The 18,495-nt window shown below is 34.6% G+C and overlaps 1 protein-coding gene across 1 annotated transcript in view; it reads right to left on the reverse strand.

The window, feature by feature from the left end:
* Cngb3 (cyclic nucleotide gated channel subunit beta 3) overlaps positions 1 to 16,453 on the reverse strand; it is a 165,518-nt gene extending 149,065 nt beyond the window's left edge. Inside the window, exons 1-3 of the mRNA XM_046458651.2 lie at positions 16,343 to 16,453; positions 12,961 to 13,042; positions 2,148 to 2,274 (exon numbers count right to left, since the gene is read on the reverse strand). Of these exons, the coding sequence (XP_046314607.1) occupies positions 2,148 to 2,274; positions 12,961 to 13,042; positions 16,343 to 16,453 (320 nt within the window). The remainder of the gene's footprint in view (positions 1 to 2,147; positions 2,275 to 12,960; positions 13,043 to 16,342) is intronic.
* Between the last annotated feature and the right edge of the window lie 2,042 nt (positions 16,454 to 18,495).

Here is an 18,495-nt window from a genome sequence, read left to right on the forward strand (position 1 = left end):
GCCACCTGCCACCCTTGCTCTTACCAAGGATTCCAAGCAGGAATGGAAAGGCTTGGGTACCACTCATGTCTTGCTCTCTCCTCTTGTAGACACTATACAATTTTGAAAATTTAGAAGTTCCAGAGCAATAAATCCAGTAGGTTGGGATTCACCCAATAATTCATTTGATCAGTAGCTTTTGTAAATTTATCATGTACCAGGTACAGAGCTAGGTGATGGGGATACCAGTCATCAATAATACAGACACCATGGCCCCTGTCATAAAGAAGCACATAACTGAGAGGTGAGACAAATCATATGAATTGCAACAGGAATATACACCATGCAAAAGCTCTTATTACAGGGGCATATGACCTAGTTACAAAGAGCATGAAAGGCCTTTCAAAGGAGGGAATGGTCAGAATGCAATCTGAAGAGTTGATGTCAGCAGGGAATGTGATGAGTATAAGAGACTGAAATATATACAGGAGAGGTGTGGCTACAAAAGGAAAGTGGGTAGTAAGGAGATGTGTTGGGAGATGGCAAAGGAAAAACAGGGAGGAGATAGACCAGGCAGATTCTCAGAGGACATATTAAGGAGTTTCATAGTATTGAACTGTACTGTTTGACCTACTTTCTGGGCAATTGAAAACTTTCAATATTTTTTACATTTTCAGAAAAGTGAAAGTACTCTAGTAGGAATAAATATGGGTTAAGAGAAATATATCTCCCAAAATATTAGTTATGGATTCAACTTCAGTTCCTTCAAAACCTATTACTACTACTTATTGCAAAAACTTATATGTATTAAAATAAATGCTAGAAAGAGAGATTAATTCAGAAGGTTAAGCCATTGATTGAAGGGGAGTATATTGGCAAGAGAGAGGAAAAAGTTCCACTCAGGAATTCTAGTCTTCTGCAGTCTAATCTTATCTGAGCTAACCCTATTACTATAGGCAAACTAATTAACCTCTCTGTGCCTTGGTTGCTTATCTGTGGAGGGAAGATAATGATGACCTACTAATAGGAGTGCAAAGCATTCTGCAAGCACCAATAATTATATAAATAACATAAATAATTACTTATCCTGTTGTAAGATTCTAGTCCTCACCTCAGAGTTTAAACATCTTCTCTTTGCCTAAATGATACATCAGGTTTTATTTTTGTCAGATAGCACGATAGCATTGTGTATGTATGTGTTAAGAGAGAGCTTGTGTTTATTTTCATATATAGCCAAATTTGTGTTCATTGAAAATGTGCTCTCTCTTACTGATGCCTATTGTTCAATCAGCAATACCCTGGATCCTGGATAATCACATTAATTCATACTGACAGCAGATGGTTTAAAAGAGTAAAGAGCTGCCGAGAGAGAAGGAGGGGTAGAGTGGGGTGGAATGGAAAAATAGTTACTTTTACCTATTTTTGAAAGGCTAACTCCTCTTGCCTGCTAAAGATGAAGAATATTTCCTTATTATTTCATAAGTCCATTGTAATTATATCAAATATAATGAAGCAATTCAAATTGGATCAGCAGGCCCATAACGTCATGCCAAGAAGATGAAGGGACTCCTACTTGGATTTTATTGTGGATTCACATTTAAATTGGCACCTCTTTTGTGATATTTCCAATAATTTTATGGGAAGTATTTATAAAACTTTGTTCTTTCAGTGGCATAAAAAATTGCCCACTTCTGTAGTAACCTTTGGTTTTTATGCCACACTTTCTTTGGTTGATGGGAAGAAATCATAATCTTCTGGAACAATAAAATATTTACAGAATTGAAATAGCCATTTCTTTGTGAACTTGGGGAAAATTTTCTTTAATTATTTCCTTTTAAATTTTATGCCTAATAAATATGTGGGCTGTTTCTATGATGACACAATGACTCACACGTGTAACTGCAATGTTTCTGTGGGTGTGATTTGGCCTACAGCCATGTGGCTGTGTGGAGCTCTTGGTTAGTGGCCATGCCTGGCTGGTAAAGCATAATGAACTGGACCTGAACCTACCTTTTAGTTCTTGCCCATTGCTTTGCCTTATGTGACTCTTGTGGTTTTCTTGCTCTTTTGTTCAACTAAAGAGGGATTAGGTGTTAGAATTATTTTTGTGTGTGTGCAGGACCCAGCACTATCTCCAACATGCATCATATGTTTTATTAAATTCTCACCTGATTGCTTCTTCATTCTCAGTCCCCATTTCCTTCTGCTCTGACTTTGTTCTGGTTGGTTCCATTGAACTTTGAGGGTCAGGCTTTGTGGTCAAATCTCTGGAGGAATCTTTCTCGGAGTCTTTATCTATGGCAAAGAAGTAGTATATAGATAGGAGAATACACACCACTCTTGTCACAGTTATATTTGACAACACAAACTATGGAGATTCTGTTTGTCTTCTGGAATAGTCTTCAAGGAAGGGCTCCCCAAGGATTCCTGCTAAGCCAGGACCTTGTGCAGAAGGAGTTAACCTGTAGACCTTCAGACCAATAAAAATTACACTTAAAATTGGTATGTCATGTAATAAAAATTTTACATGGTATATATTTCTTTTTGATATTAGCAAAGCTGAACATGAGCATTCATCATCCAGAAGGTATTTTTGGTTTTGCTAAATATTCATAATTTATTACTAAAGTTGATGCATCATAAAATTTGCAAAGCAAAATGGGCAGAAATGATATCATTATTTTAGAACTTGCATTCTAATTTTTATGAGATCAAATCTTTGATTTTGACTTGATTATCTTTAGCTATGACAGCCTTTCTGAAGACGTGACACAGACTAGCACACTAGCTTTATTTTCATTCAGAAATTAAATTTTTCCTATCAAATCTACAAATACCATTTTCAATTAATATAGCTTAAATTGTAATTTACCCAGAGAAGAATCAAATCACTGGTAAATATTTGGATTAGAGAGAAGTCTTTAATAAAAGTAAATTACTTAAGATTAAAAGAAAATATAGAAGGTGAAAGGAAAAAAAGAATACAATTTAATGATTATTCATTAGCCGGTTTCTAATTTATTTTTAATTGGATGTACTGTACTTAGAAAATTGAAACCAAGGCATGAATCATCAATCTTATTGTATTATAATATTACAGTTTTAAAATTTAAGCAAACGCAATATTGACAATTTGGATTTGCAAAAAATGTTCAATCACTTTACAAAAAATGATCACTTTACAAGTTTTCATCATAAAAGCCCTTTAGTATAAAATTTTCAGTGATCCATCTAAATATTTCAATGTACTATTCCAGGAATATGTTTCAGGAATAATAAAAGGAATCATAAAATTTAGTCACTACTTATAATTTTAAACACCTTATGAATAGGAGAGCACAAACCCCTGGATATCTTAGGATACTCTATTTTTATTTTGAAATTATAGCATTTTGGGCTAGAAGATAGAAAACATCACTAAATATGTTTCATTATTGTTCGAGAAAAACTCTCCAAAGTCCCAAATCTTTTGAGGGACCAAGGAGCCTCACCATAATCACCTCTTTAAAATCTGTGTGTAAGGACCACATTTCAGGTGAAATGCTGCCATGTGTATGAAAATCATAGGATAGGGTTCTTTTTATATAGACATGTGGTGTGATAATGAGTATTATCAGTATGCAGTAGCTTTCAGAGTAAAAAACTAACATCCTCACTATGTTGTTTGGTAGAAAAGAGGTATTTAACAGAAATATGAGAAAGAGTCTATGTTCCCTATGTGTTTGGGTTTTGCCATATTATTTTTTTTTGTTTTTCTTTTCCCAACAGGGAAAAAAGAAGTCATTTTTCATATCTGTGATGTGATACCATGCTATACTGCTAATGAAGAAAGTGGCATCCTCTCCTTTCTCAGTATCCACAAATACTAAGACAATTACCGTTAGATATTTCAAAGCAGAATTCTTAATGTCTGGATACAGATGTTTAGTGCATTTATGGACTGGAACCCTGGAGACTGTATATTGCATACACATTTTTTTTAAACATAAAGATCTAGAGTTAACATGGATGCCTCAAAGAGTTCTGAACCAAAAACTCATGATGGACTATTTTTGTAGAAGCAACCAGCCCTAAAAGAAATTTGGGATTAAAATAGATCATGACATATGAGTTAAAAAATCAGAAAAATTTTGAGTTTAAAATAAGGAGAATCTATAAAACAATGTTTCTTATAAGATTTTATTGACTTTCTTATAAAACCACATGAGAAAAGCTGCATACTATTCCTTCATTGTTCATTCAAACTACAGGATGTGCATTACATTTGTAATATACTTTTCTGTCAGTACCAGTGAAATAACTGACTAGTCTGCAAAAGTTATTTTCTTCCATTTTTATAATAAATTTTAGTTTATCATCATATCATTTGGATTGAATTAACTCTATGTAGACCCACGCCCTTATTCAGTCTTGCAGAGACATTCTAAGCCCTGCTAAAATGACACTGCCTCTATTGTGACAGGTCTTGGGTATTCAGGAATTAATTACAGTCTAGTTTGATTTGTAGATAAGCTGTTAACTACAAAATGAATACTTAATACCTCGTTGATTTAGATGAGGAACTAGTTATGGCTTATTCTTGGGAACACAGTAGAACCAAAACTTCAAAAAACCCAAGAGGACTTTAAAATAAAAGGATCCCCATCAACTGTAGGTCAGTGTGGGTGTCTTTTTATCCACACAGCATGTTATTTGAGGGAACAGATGGTCAGAGTGTTTGCATCATCATCATGAAAGAGAAATCTAAAATACGAGGCAAAATCTTGCTTTGGCATTTGGGTGAAGTTTTGTCAACCACACATTGTACTTCCTAGCTTCACACATGGACAGCAGGATTCCCTCTTTTGTAGCCACCAAATGAATAGTTTCTTTCTGCCAGTCGTGTTCTTTGCATGTTGTATAGCAATTGCCAGATCTCATCAGTACCCTTGGTCCAATTCTGCTCTGGAACGTGTGCCCATGGCAGACAGTGAAAACTGGGATCAAAGGGTCCTGAGATGGTTGCTTTGACTGAATGTGCAGAAATGAATTCAATTGAGTTTGCCCTTCACACACCTGGCCAAGTCTGTCTCCAATCTGGCAGCACATCACACTGGGCCTGTGTAATACACTTCCAGTCTGTTTGGCCCCTGGAAGCAACACATCATGGCGACTGCATCAGGTGTGAAACATCTGCTTCCCTCTTCAAGAGAGGAAATAAGTGATGTGGAAACACATTGACCTTCCACATTTTATCAGGGACATTAAATAAATGCTGGAAAAGGGTTGATCAAGGAAAGAACCTAATTTGGAATAAGGCTGTGAATGAGAAAAGTACTTAACTGGCCTTTTTTTTTTTGGATGCATGTGAAAAGGAGAAAATTCAAAAGACTTTCATTGGTTGGGATGTGTGTTCTGGGTGATGGTATCATTTCTAATCCCTCAATCACCAAATACATTGTAGTTCCCCATCTAAAAAATAAATCTTCTTTCATTAAGAACCATCAGTGCTTGAGTAATTAGATATTGGATGAATTAATAGAGCCTGAGTCTCAACACTTTTATTAGATACATAAATGATAATATCATTTGTATCTTAATGAATGAATATTGGGAGTTAATGTAATGAATAACACAGTTTTAACAACTAGATAACTAGTAATTATTTTCAGGTACCAAGACTGTAGTTTTTACTCAGCTTGTGGTTAACTTCAGAATTGCTAGATGTATAATGTCCTTAGAATAATTTTACTTTTAATACCTTGATCACACTTAAAATTATATATCTGTAGATTGTCAACTGTCATGGAGGAAGTTAACAACACAACAACGCACATGAAATGGAATGTAAAGAGTGCCCTAAAATGTCATTCACAAGAACAAGAAAAAGGAGTATTTTATATAAAGAAATGTGTTATCTATTAAAAATCCAGAGGAGGGACTCAGAGTAGATGAGATTTCTGGAAACCAACCCATCTGAGGAATGGCTTAAGGAACTTAAGTTCTTTAGTTAAGGTACTGAAGATGTGCTAATGACATAAGAGTTATTTCAAGTTCTTTGAAGGCTGTAACATAGAAAAGACAATAGATTTATTTCTTACATTGTAGTAGGCAGAAGGAAGACCTATCAGTGGAATTTATAAAACAAACAATAATCCTTCAAAACACTGTAACAACCTGTCTGACAACAAAACACATTGCTTTGTGGACTGGAGCTATTTAGGAAGAAGCCAGAACCTGTGCTGAGAGAGGCAGGATGGGATCAGAGCTTAGGTGGCCTTTACTCAGTCTTAAAGTACTATTAAAGTCTCAAAGGGATATTTAGGATGGTTTTGGACTTTAGGACACATCATTTCAAAGTAAAGAAATGAACAAATCAATAAACAAAAAAGAATAGGTAGCTCGGGTACCATGGGAGGATCAAGGGATCCTGTCCTTTGTCAATGTCATGCTTGGTTTCAGGGACGTTTTAAATTGAGATTAGTTCATATAGAAAACACATTTTATGTACAGATATTAAGGAATGTGGGGAGTTACCAATGCTGGATACTGAACAAGGAGCTCTAATCCTTACATCACTAATTCTCTGGGTGACTCTGGGCAAGTCGCTTTTTTATAGCAGTTTCCTCATCCATAAAATGAGAAACACTTTTGTCATGGGGATTTCTGTGAGGATTAGATAAAGACTCCATTCCAGAAAAATGCAATATAAACACAAAGTGTTCCACCAGCCAGACTGGCAGACTGGGTAAATTGTTCCCTCTCTTCTTTTTAAAGAATGTATTAACTCTTTCAGGGATGCAAAGTACTATTGTATGAGGGGCATGCAAAAGCTTCCATTTTCTTAAGAGAGTTCCAGGAATCAGGAAAACATATGCAATTTCCCACAAATCAGTGTTATTCTTATCAGAAAGAAGCCTAAAAGCACAGTTTAATTGAATTATGCAAATATATTTAAATCTTGCAAACTACAAAACATAGCACTTGTTTTTTTTTTTAAGAAAAAACCACAGCCCATCCATGTTTGTTAGACTCTCCTAAGGTTTTAGTGTATAAAATAGTAATAATAGAGGGCTGGGGTTGTGGTTCAGTGGTAGAGTGCTTGCCTAGCATGTGTGAGACACTGGGTTTGATCCTCAGCATCACACTAAAAATAAATAGAATAAAGGTATTGTGTCCATCTACAACTAAAAATATGTAAAGAAAAACACAGTAATAATAGTAATTTCATCAGTCAATCTGGTCTTCTATTAGGTATTTAAACTGGGGTAGGTTTTCTATGTCTAGCTTCTCCTTTTAGCTGGTGAAGCTCTTCTCTGCTTCTCCCTCATCTGTAGGCTGCTCTCTCTGTGCTACATGCAGGGATGGTGGCTGATGATGCACACTGCAGGCACCTGACCTAGAGAGTGTGGCTAGTCCATAGCTGGCCAGTGACCCTGATGATGCTATGAAGGGCTCTGCCCAATGGGAACAGTGACTATTATCTAAGTCAGTCAGATTGCTCTCTCTGGAATTTGGCTAGGAAATAAGTAGTGGGAATGAGAGCAGTGCAGGTTAGATATGCAGAGAAACACAGAGGTCATGGGAAATGAAGCCATGTTCCCTGTGAGTGAGAGGCAGAGAATGTAATTAGCTCTTAGAGCTGCCTCTGTCCCCTGAATGTCTTTTCAGTTTCATTTATTCACAAATTTCCTACAAGAAGCTCCTGCCACTCATTGAAGGTGCCCTGATTATGTCTCTGTCCCTTGCCAAATCATCACAGGAATTTTCCTCATCGTTTCAAACTAGAAAACACATTTATATTTATCTTTTTTTCCCAACTAAGATTTCACATCCAAGTTTATTCATTTCTCAATTCTTTTATTATCATTATGTTGGTCATCATTTTGCAAGTACACTTCTTGTTAAGTTTTAAAAACCTAATTGTTTACTATGTAAGACTATTTCTGTTTGGATGAAGCAGAGAAATTCTTAAGTAGTTTTGATTTAAAAATTTAATATTTAAAAAATATATTCTCATCTTATCTTTTGGCTGACGAATAGAACTGATAGTTACAGGGGTGGACTATACTACTAAAATTAGCCATAGTAGCATCTCCCATGTACATCAATCAAGTTGGTTGGTCTTAGGGAAACCTTTATAGATTCTTGTAAATTAAATTTCAGTACAGACATTTTCCAAGTCCACATAGACAAATTAGATTGTATCTGCTAATTGTTACTGCCAGGGATTGAACATTGGTTTCCTCCTTTAAAAAACCAGAATTTCTTCCCTTTTTTTGACCTACTATTTGTTTTTTTAAAAATAAAATAGTTTTCTATATATATATATATATATATATATATATATATATATATATATATATATATTTTTTTTTTTTTTTAGCTCTAGAGCAGTTTTTGAACATTGAAGATTGCTATTTAAACTGAGAACTGGCTGAGACACAAGTTAAGTCAGTTTGGATCAGAGGTCAGGAACTGGGGGAGCCCTGGGATACCTCTGTAAGCCTGGGAATGAACTACACTTGGAGCCCAGAGGTCTTGGCTATGGAGAGCTGTTTGACATAGGAGGCCTAGCAATGTTTACCCACTCGCAATCTGTTTGCAAAACAAAGTCTGGGGAGGACACCATGAGGAACTAGGAGAGGAAGAGGAAGAGTATTACTAAAAACAATGCCAGACTTTGAATTTTGTCCAGGGGAGTTAATGTTCATGTGCATAAACAACATTGAGTATCTATTAGGTGGTTGGTTACAGGTCACAAAATGATCTTGTGAACTACATTGGACAAGAATTCAGGTTTTTTTTTCTTAATGATTAAAAAATGGTAATGTCTAAACATTAAAAAATGAACATTCAAAAACTGAGAAATTCAAATTACGGTTTGTATTTGTAGACTCTCTGGACACCTAGCAGCCCTTGACCATCATCACGTGGTAGTGATAGGTGCTGAGTGGCCTGTTTAGACAGAGCATGGGTTATACTCATTTATGGTCTTTATCTGTCCTGTGTCAACATTGGAATTTACTAACTTCAATGCTAAGTGCTTTAAATATATTACCTAATTTAACTCTCATTCATAACCTAGTGATGATGATATCATTCTTATTTTATGCATGAGCAAACTGAGACTCAAGAGATGTTAAATACCTTTACTAGAAAGTTAGGAAGTAGCAGAATTAGGATTTGAATTCAGGATGTCAAACTCTCAAATGCTCTTTCTGGTTTATATATCTATATCTATATCTGGTATATAATCTATAAAGGATATATATGTATATCCTTTACTATAAATTTTCATAATTGCTTGTAGTAAATCTCAATTTTGCTTTTTAAATTTTTACTTTTTATATTTAAAATTGGGCTATTCTAAAGCTGTATGTATTAGACTTCTACTGCTGCTGTAACAAATTGCCACACATTTAATGGCTTAAAATAACACAACTTTCTTTTCTTTTATCTCTGAAAGTCAGAAGTCCAAAATGCATCCTGTGTTCCTTCTGGAAACTTAAGGAGAGATTCCAAGTCTCTATCTTTTCTGGCTTCTAGAGGTTACTTGCCTTGCTCCATTTGTGGCCCCTTTTTCCACCCCTAGAATGCATGGATCCATCTCTTTCTTCTGCCTCTGGCCCTCTTGTTTTTCTTTTATTAGGAGACTTGATTACCCTGGGATACCTTGAAAACTCAGGATAATCTTCCCATCTCAGGAACCTTAATAACATAAGAAAAAATTTTCCATCTAAAGTAACAAATTAATAGGTTTGGGGGATTAGAATGTGGTTTTTGGGTGGCTATTATACAGTCTACCACAGCACACTTGTATAAGCTCTCAACTTTGCCCCCTTTTCACATGAATAAGTTCATTTTAACACATTATAGACCTTTATTTGGTAAGTCATTTATATATTCTTAAAGGGTACCAAAATGTTTGTTTAAAGAAGCATTTAAGATAATATATATGAAGTAGAAACCTAAGAAAGATAATTGCAATCCAAAGAGGACATTAGTAAGTTATCTTTATTTGAATCCAAAATGTGTTGCGTTCTTCATTTCCATGGCAGATATAAATTAACCATGCTCTGAAGAAGATAAGAGTTCTATAATCAGAAATCCACATCTGCAGATTTTGTGACATTGCACCTGCATGTTTTGAAGTGAAGAACATAAAAATACCAACCATATATCAGAAGCTATCTTTAAACACTAATAATTTTGCTTTTTCAAGACAAAATATCTTGAATATAACTTATTCCTCTTACAGTCTTTCAAGATATGCTAAGTCTGCTGATTAAAAAGAAAAAAATGATTTTTTCCCTTTTCACTCAAATAGCTCCTCTGTTAAATGAAACTTTCGCAAAAGAGATTTTATTACCAGCTATGAAAAACTTAAGCTTACAAATACACTTTGAAAAAGTGTAACAAGGATCAGAATAAACTTGTCATCCCAGAGATGTGATCCTTAGTCTTAAGCCATTTTGTATTTTTCTGTGTGAAGAACTATAATTTTGAAAGCATCACTATTATTAACTCACAATAAACCTGAATTGTAGTTTAATTATCTCAATAATTCTGTGGGTTTTTTTTTTTTTTTTTTTGCTTCCCTTGACTCAGATCTGTAGTGTTTTTTCCTCAATACTTCTGTTAATCACATTTTAGTGTATGCAATGAAGAGTGTTGTGTGATCTACAGAAGGGTCTTCCTCCCCTTTGAAAATATTTTGAGGATTGAAGAATGCATTGTCTTTAGTTGTTGATAAAGAAAAGCAAATCTACACTTTCACTCTATCCTCTCACTGTTTGAGGAGTTACTTTATGTGAGTTTTTTTTTAACAGAGATGGAGCTTATGATTCTTACTGCTTTTCTCTTTCATCGACACATCATACTAAATATTTTAAATCAGATCATCTAACAATTCAACAGCCACAGTTAAGCCATCAATAAGGAAGTGGATTTATATTGCATTCATATTGAAAAGCATTATAGAGCATTTCCTTTTTTAAACTTAAATTTCCTTCTCAGGTAAGTGAGTGCTAACTATTATTAGGAGAATACTGCCTTCCTGGGTTTTTTTTTTTTTTTTTTTTTGGCTGAGATGAAAGTGCAGAAGAAAGTTAGTGATAAAAACATCTAATCTGTAGAAGAACAAGAAAGTATTCTTTATATTCTAATCTGCATAATAATACAGAACATCAAAAGAAGTATGTAAATAAATAAACTCAAGGAAACTAAAGTGAATTTTTTCCTTAGTTGTTTTGTTTAAAAAGTATATTGCTAAATGTAGACAGAGATGAGTTGTAAAAATTAATTTGAAAAAAAATCAATAAATATCTTTATAATGTTATAATGATGTTCCTACTGGGAATATCTTATTTCCTTCCAATGATTTAAGTTTACCATTTATCTGTCAAATTTGGTTGTTTTCTTCATATATGTTCTTTTCTCTTAAATAGGAACAGTTACATTTAATTTAGTGGGGCCATTTTTTCAGAGTACTGCTTTTGATTTAGGGGATATTCCTTAACAGGAATTAACTTATTTACAACCTTTCTTGTGATTTATTTCTATATTTATCTACTTATTTAGTGGTGCTGGAGGTTGAACCCAGGGCATTGTTCATGCTAGGCAAGTGCTCTGCCACAGAGCTATACCCCTGTCTTGTGATTCATTTCTTTATTTACAATCTTGCTTGTAATTTTATGTATTTTTTATTTTTTCCTTCTTAGAGATGAGAAGTTTTGACTAATAAAAACTGAATTATGCTTTAGTTCAAATATTTGTTTTAAGCACAAATAGAAAGTCATTAAAAACCATTATACACAGGAGTTGTCTAGTAGATGAAAAACAAAACATTTGTTCTAGTTTTATGGCAATAATTTTATGTCTTCACATTTCTCAATGGCATATTCTGTTCTAGTGATTCTATCATTTTGGGGTTTTCTTAGTTAGAATATACTATTTACATGTGAGAGGAGGAGAAAGGGATAGAAAGAAGTGCTGAGATTAGTTTGCATTAGGACTTATACAGTCAGGTGAAAGGATTTAGATTTTGTCTTGTATACAACATGGAGGCACCTAAGGTTCTCGAGTGGAGGTATGGGGTCAAACACCTAGCTAATGGAAAGTAATATGTAAATAATGTATACTATTTATCCAGTACTGGGCTGGATAAAAAGCGGAGAGATTGGGTAAAATAAAGTCCTAAGTAGAAATGACCAGTTAGCCTAGGAGTGGTGTAGGTGTGTAAGGCCTAAACCAGGATGAGATTGCCAAGGAAGCAAGTGGGTTTGAGGGTCATTATGAAAGGCGATTTGGTGACTATTTCCCTTACAGGACTCCTAGGTAGAAGAATGGAACATGAGTGAGAAAGGAAGATTTTAAAAATATTAGTACCAGAAAAGGAAGTAAACCAGGAGAGGGAGCTTATTTGAATGAGAAGATAAGGTATTCAATTTTAAATATGTTTTCTTTAGGACCATAGAGGTATTTATGGAAAATATTGGACTAGCTTTTAAAAAAAATCGATCTGATATGAATTCAGAATTATTCACGTAGAGATGAGACTTCTAAAATAGAGAACTGATGAGTGATAGGAGCAGAAGTGTGAGCACTGAACCTTTCAACATGCACAACCCACATCTGCTTTAATGTCTTTATAACCCTTATCATTGCCTGAAATTACATTGTTTATGATGTGCTTGCTTGTCTATGATCAATTTCATTTTTTCTAGAATACAAGTTCTATGTTAGCACAGACTTGATCTATATTATACAGTACCACATCACCAGTGAATGGAATGGCACCTTTTCATGCTAGGCCATAAAAGAGCATCTAGTGAATGCACGGATGAGTGACTGAATGAAGAAATAACAATTTTGTGACTATTTAGCTCTTCAACTCTAGATAATTCACCTGGTCAAGGACAAATGTTTCATCAGACAACACGTTTCAGGAAAATATGCATTTCACTGATTTTTTTTTTTTTCTATAGATTGCATTCTGACCTTGTGTTTTGGTGTGTGGCTCTTCAGATGTGATTGGAGTCCTCTTAGTTTTCAGAGACGTTTCTTCACTTTTGTTTTCTTCCTTTAAGAAACAAAATAGAGATTACAATGTGAATAATTTACATAAAAATGAAGTTGAATGTAAGATGTAACGCTTTCTTCTCTCAATTATCAACTCATTCTTTAAAATTTAGCATTTGCTTATTACATACTAAAAATAATGTTTCTTGCACTTAAATGGACATGCTTGGCCTGAGTATTGAGTGATCAACTTTGACCCCCACAGTGTTTTTAGCTTGGAAACTCTGGTTTTGTCAGTGTCTCCCTGGCTCATGTTCCTCCTAATCCTGGTCTTCACTTCACACAACCCTATTGTTGGTCCCAGTTAAGGTCTTTAGTAGTAGAGTTTAAAATGGTGAAGAGAAGAAGCTGGTTTCATCCCTTCATTTATAACTCTCTGTCTTCCCTTTATGTTTTCATTTTGCCTCTACTTCAAGATTTGTCTGAGCATCTAAGCTTTTCTTTGAACTGTAGTTAGGTCACACTGAATGTGGTCATATTTGTCTGAGGAACAGAGTGAAATATCAACTCAAAGCACAGAAAGGTTGGATCTCAAGCTATGTGTTGTCTAGTAGGGGAAAACACACCCAAACAGGTAAGTGCAATAAAATGTAGGTGATAAGATGATATCTGTAGAGGACAGAAATGGGGAAAAAAATAGAGTGGTCAATTCTAATGGAGTAAAAGGGTAAGGAAGCAGAAAGTTAAGTAGTCACTGATTCTATGAAGATGAGTTTTTTTTTTTTTTTCAGGTGGACAAGACATGGAACACATGTATTCTAGGTAGATGTGTTGTTAATGTAGAGGGTGGAGAGATATTATAGTGGAAGTGTTTCAACAAGGAAAAGTGTGAGATTTTGAGGTTAGAAAGTCAGCAGGGACAAGGATCCTGATATTCTTGTGTGCTGATATGTAGTTCTTGATATTATTTATGGATACTTGTCATAAAAAATATTTTAAGCTGAAAAGTAAATTAATCAAATGATTTAAATCTCACAGTAACCATATGTAGTAGTCAAGACAGCCACTGTTATTATGATGGTTTTCAATAGAAAACTGAGTGGCCAGTTCATATGAATGTGGCTAGAAGGCAGGAATCCAGGAGAACTTATGAATAATGACAAAACCTTTTGACTTCAATCAAGTACTTTTGAACCATGTTAGGATCTTATTAAAAAACAATTCTGTCATAGTTTTTATATGTTGTATAAATGCATATTTATGTGAACATTGTCTTTTTATGAAGTAAGAGAGTGTGTATTAGTCTCTAGTTTGCCATTCTTTTATTATTGGTTATTGGTAAGTAGGAATTACTTATGATCTTTTGGTTTATGAATGAACTCTTCACATGACACTTTAAAAATAGTATAATTGATTTATTTATTCTTAAATATTTCCTTAAATGAGTCAAATAATCTATTTATTTGAGACTTATTGTTTAAATGCCATTTTAAAAGGTTATATTTTATGGGAAAAATAGGGTTCTAACTTTCTGTCATTTGTAACATTTAGCATACTTAAAACTGATAAAAACTATTTTTCCTATACCACATGGTCTTTGAAAGAACTAATGCACATAATTTCCAAATATGGCTTCGGATAAAATGTGGTGCCAGTAGTCTTTATGATTAACACCCAGAAATTATGGCTGTCAGGATGGCAGGGGATATATATACTTAAGAATTTTTTGTTCTACCTGGACCTCGTTTAAGAACTTCAGCATTACTGTTCCTAAAGGAAGGACAACTCTTTAGAAAGTTTCTGCTCATTTTACCTTCTCTCTAACACCCCTTGCTCCTGTAGTCAGAGTATCTGGAAAGGCTCCTCTGTTCTGAGGCAGTAGCCTGGTGATTTAGCTTTCAAGTACTAATGTCAGGAAGAATAGGACTCCTGGCCAGGCTCTGCCATTTTTCAGCTTTTTATAAGCAGTGAATCACAATAGGACCCAAGGCTTTTGTGAGAGCTACATACAATCATGCTTGGAAAGGGCTTAGCACATCACTTGGCACATAGTAATTGCTTTTAGCTGTCATGTTGTCTAAGAAAATAATATATTCATTATTTCTGCATGCTCTGTGGGGAAATAATTGTGATAGGCAAGGGTTAAACATGAATTCATTGAATATCCTAGAGCAAAACACAGCAAGACTACCCGAAGGAATATATACCCAGCTCAATATTTGCAACACTCCATGAGTCTATAAACATGCAAGTAATTTTGCATTGTAGGATTATTTTTTTGACATAAGAATTAGAAAGAATCCCAGGCACTTTCATAAAGCAATGCTAACACTTCTCTCCACTGCAAGGAGAGTCAATGGTAATCAGCTAAGGAAGGCAACTATTCCAGGCCAATGTTAAGTAACACAATGTTGTCCCTGCTCCACATTCATTCCCTGAGGTATACCCCTGCTTGTGCTTGACATCTCTGATCCAGCTTTTTGAGATGGTAAATTATTGGTCTAAAGACCTTAGGTAACTTTAAAGTAAATCAGGAAATTGATTCCAGAGATAATTTTGAGCAAACATTGCTCTTATACTTGTCACTTTGAATTTAAACTTGTCATCAAACCTCAAATTATTAATAATGATAATGATAATTACCACTCTGAAAGTACCTACTGTGTATTTTGTGTATACTGTTTCTGCTTCTTCTAAGGAGGCTAATAAGCAGTTATTATTATCTCTATTTACAGACATTCTTAGAATTAAAAAAAATAGCCTATAGAAGGATTTCTTCTCTTTGGCAGGATGGAAATTTTGCACCAGAGAATTCCATGTTGTGGGGGGCTGTTCTGTACATCCTGGGGTGTTTAGTAGCACTTCTGGACTTTATCTGCTGGATGCTAGTAACATTCCCACTCCTAAAATGTGACGACCGAAAATATCCCAAGACATTATCAAAGGTCCTCTGAGTAGCAACATTGCTCTTTATTGAGAACAAATGTTCTGGAGAATTTATTCATAAAATGATTTTTTTTAAGACCACATGCTAGACATTCTTTGTTGAAACTAAATCATACAGCCAATTCAGTATTTGAGAAATGATTTACTGTGATAATAGTAGAAGTGAAACTTGTTAATGGGAAGTCATACTTGGCTTTCCCAAATCCTAATATGATCTCTTAAATGTTTATTATTCTATTTTAAGCCAATATTTATGGAATCCATAAATTACTGAGTATATACTCCAAATAGCCAACAACTCAGACAGTATAAGTAAAACTGTTAATAATCTTATCTATCACAGCATTTGTTAACTTCTGTTACCAGACAAGAAGTGGTGAGAATCAAGACAAACTCAGGAATGTGAAGAACATACCTGTCCTGGGGATTGCTGGGCCTGATGGCTCGGATTAGAACTGTGCCCTTTCTCATGGTTCTCTTCGGTGGGCTGTACCTTGTTGAATTTTATTCTCAGTGACTTAAACATCTTCTCTGAAGTGGTACTGAAAACCCTCTGTTTTATGACCCTGTGTCTTGAGGTAGAGAAATGTACTTTGTTTTTCTTTTCATTAGTAGACAAGCCAATTAGTTGTTTAATCAGGATTTTGTTCTGGTTAATTCCTATAGGCAACTCCCTCGCTTCTCAGAGCTTTGGCTTAAAAGCAGCAAATTACTTCTGCTTGGGTGATTTGCACTCTGTTTATGAACTTTCTAGAATCAAAATGCCCCTGTGAATAATTTATAAGTGGAGGATTAAACAAAACTTCATAGTTGATTTGAGTTGTTTAAATGTGATCATGTTGCCCATTGGTTTGTTTTCTTTCTTTCTTCTTACTCACCTAGCTAGCTCCATCTAATTTTAAGCAAAGTAATACATGCAAATGATTCAAAAACAGGCCGTGCATGAGATTCTAATATGAAGCAAGTAGTTCACTTCCCTAGAGCTCACCTCTAGTCCTGCACCATGAGGTAACTGTCTTAAACATTTTTTCCCCCTATTCTGGTGGTTGATTTTCATGTTGCTGACAACCCTGCTCATTCTACTTTTGTGTATGTGTGTGTCAGTTTGGACCTTAAAACTCTGACAGGCACTGGAACAGGATCAGGAATTGTTAAGAAAATCTTTTCTTTCTACTTAGAGACCCAAACTTTCTTGATATTCTGTGCTCTTTGACTCTTTTTTGTTTTATCATCTATCAAGATGAACTTTTTTCCCCCTTAATGAAATCACTTCTCTTATAGACTTTTAAATTAAAACAAAACCTTTAAGCAATAAGACCACTCTCCTCATCCCCCACATCCAGGGTAGCCTGCATCAATACAGCCTGCCCTCTGTATTTTGCCATCTGGGGTTTTGTTTTAGATAACAGTTATGCATTTCAAACTTGTTACAGTTCATTTACAAGAAAAAATGAGGTACTTGTGAAGGAATAATTTTCATTTGGTTTTCAAAATTAACAAAATCACATGTCCCTTATCGATTTTAAAAACATATTAGAAGTTTTAATTTTAGATGTAGACATTTTATCTAATAATTAACTTGATTGACTATTGTATTTAATTTATATGTCCTGGAAACATAACACTACTAACTTTTGCTTACCTTTTTTTAAAAAATATTTTTTAGATTGTTGATGGACCTTTATTTTATTTATTAATTTATTTATATGTGGTGCTGAGAATTGAACCCAGTGCTTCACACATGCTAGGCAAGTGCTCTAACACTGAGCCACAACCCCAGCCTTTGTTTATCTTTTTTTTAAGCGTTCTCTTTGTTTCAAAAGCCAGAAATTTCTTTTTAGTTTTATTATTCCTTTGAAAGGAATTCTGAATAAAATATCAAATACATATGAGATCGTTTTAGGAACTTGTCGGATAATCCCCTAATCCTCAAGTTGATTGCATTTTGAATTTAAGACGTAAACATCAAAGCCAAGTTTTGAGAAAGGAAGGTGTTAAGGTCAGGCTTCTGGCTAATTCTCTCTGTGTCTGGGACTCCCAGTAGAAGAAATGACCTCACCAGACCCTCTTATAAATCTTCTCATTGTACTTACCAGTAGAAATACACCAGGGAGTCCCTATCTATAAGATGCATTTACCAGGACAGTTCTGGTCTGCCTAGATTGTTCATAAGTCTCTATGTGTGGATTTATCTGGCTGTGACTGGCTGGAGAATATAGTAGGTAAGCTTTGTAAGGGTTACGAAATGGAGATATCCCCAAACAGAACTTTTTGTGAGAAATACTTGAAAACTCTAGGTAAATCCGGAACTAAACATATGCCCGAATACAGGAGAAAATGAATGGTTTTGGATGCTGTGTCTGACAGTTTTGGGTTTTTTCCTGATGAGGATGTTTTGTCTTTGCCTGATGGTGACCTGTATTCATAGAATTGTTAATGAAGTTTGGTGCTAAGACAGACCTATGATTCAGGAGTCTGTTTTGATAATTCAACCCTTAGAGTTATCACAGGTTGGAATAAAAGTGATGAGAATATTTATTTAAGCATCTCTTGAAATGACTTTCAATG

The sequence above is a fragment of the Marmota monax genome, unplaced genomic scaffold, assembly GCF_021218885.2.
Source record: "Marmota monax isolate L192 unplaced genomic scaffold, Marmota_monax_Labrador192_F-V1.1 WCK01_AAM20220418_F8-fsc00147, whole genome shotgun sequence".
In the NCBI taxonomy this organism is placed as follows: Eukaryota; Metazoa; Chordata; class Mammalia; order Rodentia; family Sciuridae; genus Marmota; species Marmota monax.